The sequence below is a fragment of the Oryza sativa genome, chromosome 2, assembly GCF_034140825.1.
Source record: "Oryza sativa Japonica Group chromosome 2, ASM3414082v1".
Lineage (NCBI taxonomy): Eukaryota > Viridiplantae > Streptophyta > Magnoliopsida > Poales > Poaceae > Oryza > Oryza sativa.
In genome coordinates, this window is record NC_089036.1 from 8,344,171 (window position 1) to 8,351,350 (window position 7,180).

Sequence of the window (7,180 nt, forward strand, 5' to 3'; positions counted from 1 at the left end):
ATGCTTGCATGCTCCATTGGGCCGCATCGCATTATTTCCCCACTAGCTAGCTAGCTACCTTGTTTCCTTGCCCTTCCTCACCCTATATGCCCATGCCAATATGTCATTGTAGATAGGAAATCGTAGAATCTGAAAAGTAGCTAATGAGTACTCTCTCCATCTCAAAATAAATTTATTTTTTTTATTTTTCCTCACATATCAATACAAAATCAAAAAGATTATAATATCTGCATTTTATCAAATTGCAATACAATATATTATTCTTTACTTTATCTAACCCGTTGTGTTTTATATCAACATTTACAAAATTCCGATGCAAAATGATTATTTAAAAATAAATTTATTTCGGGACAAATGGAAGGGAAAAAAATTATTTTAGAACGAAGGGAGTACAAAGTTAGTAAGAATGTAAAGAATTTACTATCTCTGTCTTAAAATATACTAACTATTCCTACCTTTCTGTTTTAAAATTTACACTAAAAAGTTAACCATATACATTGGTACAGAGGTAGTAGATAATAATAATCCCATTTTCTTACTAGTCATTTTTGGATTCCATTACTCATTTTTGGATTCCATTGCTAGTTTGTGACTTAGTGTTAGAATCGGGATTGTCTGTGAAATAGCTAGTTAATTAGCTGAAGATTTCGGAGTAGCTGCAAGTAAAAGTGAATGTCAGAAACTTCCCAAACAGAGTACGTACGTCATATATACTTAATCTCTCTCTCTAACTGGTGTGTCAATATATATTATTGCAGCTGGGGGGAATAATTGATGATTAGAGGGGAGCATTAGCTAGAGGGTGGACTTTGATGGAGAGTCAGAATAATTTAACCAGCAAGCATGTTTTCTTGCTAACCACTTCACAGGCAGCATCATCCACACTGCACGTTGAGCGTATATGCAACGCTGGCTAGCTAGCTTATTTGCTCTCTCAAAGCCTCTCACCGAGTCACGTTCATGTGCCGTCGGCTATGCTAGCTTTATATCATTATATGTTTTTCCATCCTGATATATAATATAATATAAAGTATATAAATTAATTAACTGCAGCCAGACAGCGCATGACAGTAGGGAGCAAAATAAAGCTAGGATTTGCATGCAGGCCCACCGTTTCAACCCTCTCGATATATATGATCTTGGCTTCGCCGGGTAGCATCTCTAATAATATAATATTATTATAATTATATCTTGCTCTGTGTTAATTAAGTTACTTATAATATACTTACTCCGTTTCATAATATAAGTTATTCTAGCATTGTCCACATTCATATAGATGTTAATGAATATATACATATGCATATGTCTAGATTCATTAACATCTATAAATATGGACAATGCTATAATGACTTACATTATTAAACGGAGGGAGTAAATGATTTGCCAACAATTGTTTTTGGCATCGCTAAAAAGATTATCTTGCTTTTGCCGTGCGAATTGTCTTTAATTTCCACTGTACAATAGAACATTCATTTTCACCTTGGTGGCAAAAAAAAAACGAAATCTCCAAAATATATAGGACAAAGAACAAATAGAACATTCCATGTTCCAATCAAATTTACATTTTTAATTCTCTACGCCTATACAGTTAGGACGACAACTAACTGTATACAATCATGAGTTGATATACATAGAGGTACAACGCTCTTAAGTAATTACTTATATATTGATCTGTCTACTAATTAACTAATTATTAAGAATACTCCTAGTAAATTTGACCATGAGATGGAGATATATAATCCATCTATTTCGCCCCAAAAATGGGCTAGCAATGAGGACCAAATATATGATGATTTTACGCCTTTTTAAGGATATATAGAAATGACAATTGAAGAAGGGTACTTTTATTTTTCCAAGATGGATCACTAAAATTATTTGTTACAACAAGTCTTACATAGTAATTAATATAACTGAATGAGTATACAAACAATTAGCTAATTCCCAAAATTGCAAAGCATGAGTCATTAAATCCGACAATTTCTTATATAGGTGTTTTTAGAAAATAAAATCATTTATAGTTTTTGATGAAAATTTGTACATGTACACATAGGTTCCCCTCCCTAATATATTATAGGAGGAGGCAGGCATTTGTCGAGTGGGAAAGAGAGCGGGAGAGAGAGAAAGAGATGTGGATAAGGATAAGTTGATGGGGTGCATGGGAAGAGGGTTGGATAAGGTCGATCAGTCTAATCACGGTTTTTAAATTAATCGGTACCTATAATTCCCACTCGACAAACGCCTGCCTCCTCCTCCTCCTCCTCTTCGTCCGCCTCCCCTCCCCTCCCCTCCGGACACGGTTGGTGTGCGGTTTCTCCTTGGGTTGGTGGGAAGCATGGCGATGTTGCGGCACCGGATCCGACGGCGACGGCTTCTCCCACGGGCAGATCTGATGGCAGCGGCTTCTCTCGTGGGTGGATCCGGCGGTGGCGGCGTCTCTCCTCTCTCCAACCCCACCACCACAGCCCCTCCTTGTCCCCTCTCCACCACTGTGGCGTCCATCCTGGCCCCTCGACGGTGGCGACTCTTGTGAATTTGATTGGGGGAATCGATGGTGGCCTAGATGTGATGGGGGAGCGGCTCGCCAACGCATCGAGCAAGCTTTTTTTTTTTTGCATTCGTGCAACATTAAAGGTATTGGTTCCTAAATCAATACCTTTGATTCCTCCTGTGAGGTGTCGGTTGGAAAATCCAGCACCATGTGGGGTTTCCACGGTACCTATTACAATTTGTATAGTAGTGATTTCAGGCGTCTAAATATTTGCAAATTTTTAGTGACCTAAAATAATACAACTACATCGAATCTTACGGCACCAAATGTACACCATACTCCCTCCGTCCCGTAAAAAAACAACCTAGTACCGGATGCGATAAATCGTAGTACTACGAATCTGGATGGACATATGTCGAAATTTGTAGTACTAGAATATGTCACGTTCGGTTTTAGATTCGTTTTTTATGGGACGGAGGGAGTAAGTTATAAACTCTAATATGTATGAGATAGTATAGAACTAAGAAAAATGTCTGAATTAATTATTCCCTTAACTTTTGCAGTAGTTCATTTACCACTTCAACTCTTATGCCAAACATTTTGTCCTAGGTTTCTCAAACTGAATGAATTACTCCTACTTAATCCGGATCGGTTTTTCGTATCTAGCTTCTTAAAATATCAGCCTTTTCAAATCTCAGCTCCCTAGCTAAACAAGAACTAAATATATATGGTGGGGGGGAGGGCAATAGTACTATGCTGTCGAAAATTCACTCAAGTTAAATTCAAGTCAATGCAATTTTGCAAACAAGCTAGGGGACCACACCTTATTATTATTATTATTATTATTATTATTATTATTATTATTATTATTATTATTATTATTATTATTATTATTATTATTATTATTATTTTGGAGAACTACCACACCTTAATTTGAAGCCCTAATTGAAGCCAACGCGAGAAAAGGCGCCTCATGGATTCGGAATGACATGTATTTTCAGTAACACCAGCAAAGCTAGGATATCATTATCTACGATCTCCAGTTCGTAGTTTTCATCCTTGCAAGAATCTGGATCTGGAAAGCAAACAGATGCTCGATTTGACGTCCATTGCAATGGCATGGTTAGTGTGCCAAATTTTTTTTAAGTATACGGACACACATTTAAAGTATTAAACATAGACTACTAATAAAACAAATTACAGATTCCGTGTGTAAACTGCGAGACGAATTTATTAAGCCTAATTAATCCGTTATTAGCAAATGTTTACTGTAGCATCACATTGTCACATCATGACATAATTAGGATCAAAAGATTCGTCTCACGATTTACATGCAAACTGTGTAATTAGTTTTTTTCTTCTATATTTAATAATCTATACATATGTCTAAATATTTAATGTGATAAAAAAGTTAAAAGTTTGATGTAAAAATTTTGAATCTAACCACGGCCGAGGTATCCATTGCATATAGTGACATGTCTCTCACTGTCTCTCACACACACATACTGACACACTGACAGTGGGGCCCACTGAATGCAGCACGTGGTTTCCGAGGCCGGCCCTGATGATGAACCAACCGCCAGCTGAAGCCTCAGCTCCAGAAGAGGAGCAGTACGTGCAGGGATAACGTACTCTCTCTCACTCACCGGCCTCTGCAGCCACTCCATGCTTAACCGCAACAACTACCCCCTCTCTTCCAAAATACGTATACTCCATCTATATCAAAATAAACTAAATTTAGCATAGGATATGAAATATTCTAATACTTTATTTAAATTTATAGTGCGATGTATATATTACATATTATGTTTGTTTACTTTAAAATAAATATAGTAATTAGATATATGTCTATTTATAATAGTATGATGTGTCTTATCCGATTTTAAATTACTATATTTTGAGACTTATAGTAGTACTCCCTTGGTCCGAAAAAGGATAACTTCTGATGATGAATTGTTTGTCTAATTTATCTCTAAATTTTATTTTTTTAAAGAGGATGTAATGGAGATCGAGAATTGCATATACTGCTCATCTACTGCTTCATCTGTATGCATGCACTGCACAATAGTACTAGTACTACTAGTAGTAGTAGCACTGTCTCTCACTTAGCTGTTGCTAGCTGTCCCCTTTCCCCCCATCATGTGACTTCCATCCTTGTTCCTAGCTGCATGCAATACCTTTTCCCATTAAAAAAAAATAGTACTAACAAACTCTTCTTCTCTAACTAACTATGTGACTAATTACAGGTTAAACCATCTCATCTCTTATATCACCCAAAGCCCTTCCACATGCCATCAATTATCACACATTGCAACTTACACCTTAACAGCTTGCAACAGGTAATAATACTGTGTGTAGTTAGTTTGCTTAGCAAAGTTGGTGATGACTTAAAAAAAAAGAATCAGCTAGACATGGATTAAGCTTTTTGTGTATGAGTGTATTGTCATGCATGCATGGTAGTATACTATGGTAGTAGTCCTAATTACTAACTACCAAATCTCTTGGATCTTGATACACTTGTTGCATGCATGGCTCTAATCACATGCATGATGCTAATTAATGCTAGCTAGCTTTATATGATAGCTTGCACTCACACACACACACACACAAATGCATTGCATATATATGCCCCCACAATTGCATACTTGCATGTGCCATCTATCTTTCCACAATATATACTCACCTTCACCACCTATACTCACCTTACACATTCTCTCTTTGCTATCTCTACTTGCACATGTCATACATCTAGACAAGGACACTAGCTTAGCTATAGCTAGCTACTAGCCTACTACTAGTAGTAGCCTAGCTAGGAGGAGGAGGAGCTAGGATGGCGCAGTTGCCGCCGAGGGCGCCGAGCGCGGCGGCGGCGGCGGGGCAGGAGTGGTCGGCGATGGCGGCGGCGGGGGAGTTTCTTGGGTTCGCGGCGGCGAGGAGGGGGGCGCACAGGAGGTCGGCGAGCGACTCGGCGGCGTTCCTGATGGAGGCGGCGGTGCCGATGGACGACGTCATCGTCGGCGTCGGCGGCGGCGGCGAGTTCGACCGGCTCGACGACGAACAGCTCATGTCCATGTTCTCCGACGTCGAGGCGCCGGCGGTGTCCGACGGCGGCGGCGAGAGGGGGCCGGCCGGGGAGGCGCACCTCATGGACATGGGTGACGGGGACGACGGGATGGGGGCGACCTCGCCGGCCGGCGCTGGCGCAATGGCGGCGGCGGCGGCCGCCGCCGCCGCGGACGGCATTGCCGACCCCAAGAGAGTCAAGAGGTTAGTGGCAATTAATTTTGCAGTAAAAATATTCTGTTTTTCTATTTACCATAAAAAAGAGTAATATTTATCCATAAACAATGTTAAGAGTAACAGTCATGTCAAAACAAAATTTCGCACAATTCCAAGCTTTGCACGATGTAATTTTCGGAGACAAATGCACAACATTTGAGTGAATTTTTCAGGTCTAAAATTCAAGAGAATTGTGCATAACAAAAAGACTTGAATATACATGTTCTTCCATGTCAACAATCTGCTTTACTGAAACATGTACTTGCCCGTAATTAACTGTATACTAAATGCCATGTGCATGAACCATTTGAAATTCACCAAAGACCGTGAATTCGAGTGACAAATCGTGTTGAATTTAGCTGTAATTCTGGCATGCTTTGCTTCTGTTTTCAGGATTTTGGCAAACAGGCAGTCGGCGCAGCGGTCAAGGGTGAGAAAGTTGCAGTACATCTCTGAGCTTGAGCGCAGCGTCACCACTCTCCAGGTGATCCATCAATTCAACTCTCTCTCAAAAAAAAACAAAAAGAAAGGGAAAGAAAACGACTGCAACTGAGCAAAATTCTCTCAAAAATGCATTTGTGATCTGAAATTCTGAATGTTTGGCTGATTGTTACTGCAGATGGAGGTGTCAGCACTGTCACCTCGTGTGGCCTTCCTTGATCATCAGCGGTCGCTGCTCACCGTCGGCAACAGCCATCTCAAGCAAAGAATCGCCGCCCTCGCACAAGACAAGATCTTCAAAGATGGTACCAAATCTCCCTATCCATCTTTTGCATAGAATTTTTACAATTGCAGTAACCGCAATCGTAAATGTTCTGAGCTACTCTTTTCAAACAAACTTGCGAAACTTGTTTATGATTGCTTTCTAACTAGCCATGAGGATCCTGTAAACATTTCAGTAAACTCATTCCCAAAAATTCATGTGCAATGCAGCTCACCAGGAGGCTCTGAAGAAGGAGATTGAGCGGCTACGCCAAGTGTACCACCAGCAGCAGATCAAGGCCACCGGAGGCGCCGACATCGCCACGGCGGCCTCAATGCAGGCCAAGCATGAGCTGCTGGCGTGCGAGGGAGCGGCGATGCGATAGCGGAAGGCCACCGGTGACCGGTGACCGTCGGCCGGTGGGGATTTTTTTTTTTTTTTTTTGGCAATTTGCCATGTGTAAGATGACACAGCTTGGTCAGTAGTTTTGTGCAGCTTGTTAAAAAGTTGGTTGATTTTGTTGTTTCTTTATAATGTTATGTTTCGTTTTGCTCATCCTAGCAAAAAAATTGTGCTGGGATGGGAGAATTGATGTGGATGTATTGTTTGGACCCCAATTACATTTGTCCAGAAAAGGTGGTTGCTTTCAGCAGTTTTGTGTATTCTTGCAAAATGCAGCTAATCTAGTTTATGCTAAGTTCCGATAAATG

The 7,180-nt window shown here is 40.2% G+C and overlaps 1 protein-coding gene across 1 annotated transcript; it reads left to right on the forward strand.

Moving 5' to 3' along the window:
* Positions 1-5,109: 5,109 nt before the first annotated feature.
* On the forward strand, positions 5,110-7,122 carry LOC4328871 (basic leucine zipper 19). Its single transcript, NM_001409953.1, has 4 exons — positions 5,110-5,755; positions 6,161-6,251; positions 6,387-6,513; positions 6,701-7,122. The coding sequence occupies exons 1-4, from the start codon at positions 5,319-5,321 to the stop codon at positions 6,853-6,855; spliced, it is 810 nt and encodes a 269-aa protein (NP_001396882.1). The 5' UTR covers positions 5,110-5,318; the 3' UTR covers positions 6,856-7,122.
* Positions 7,123-7,180: the final 58 nt, after the last annotated feature.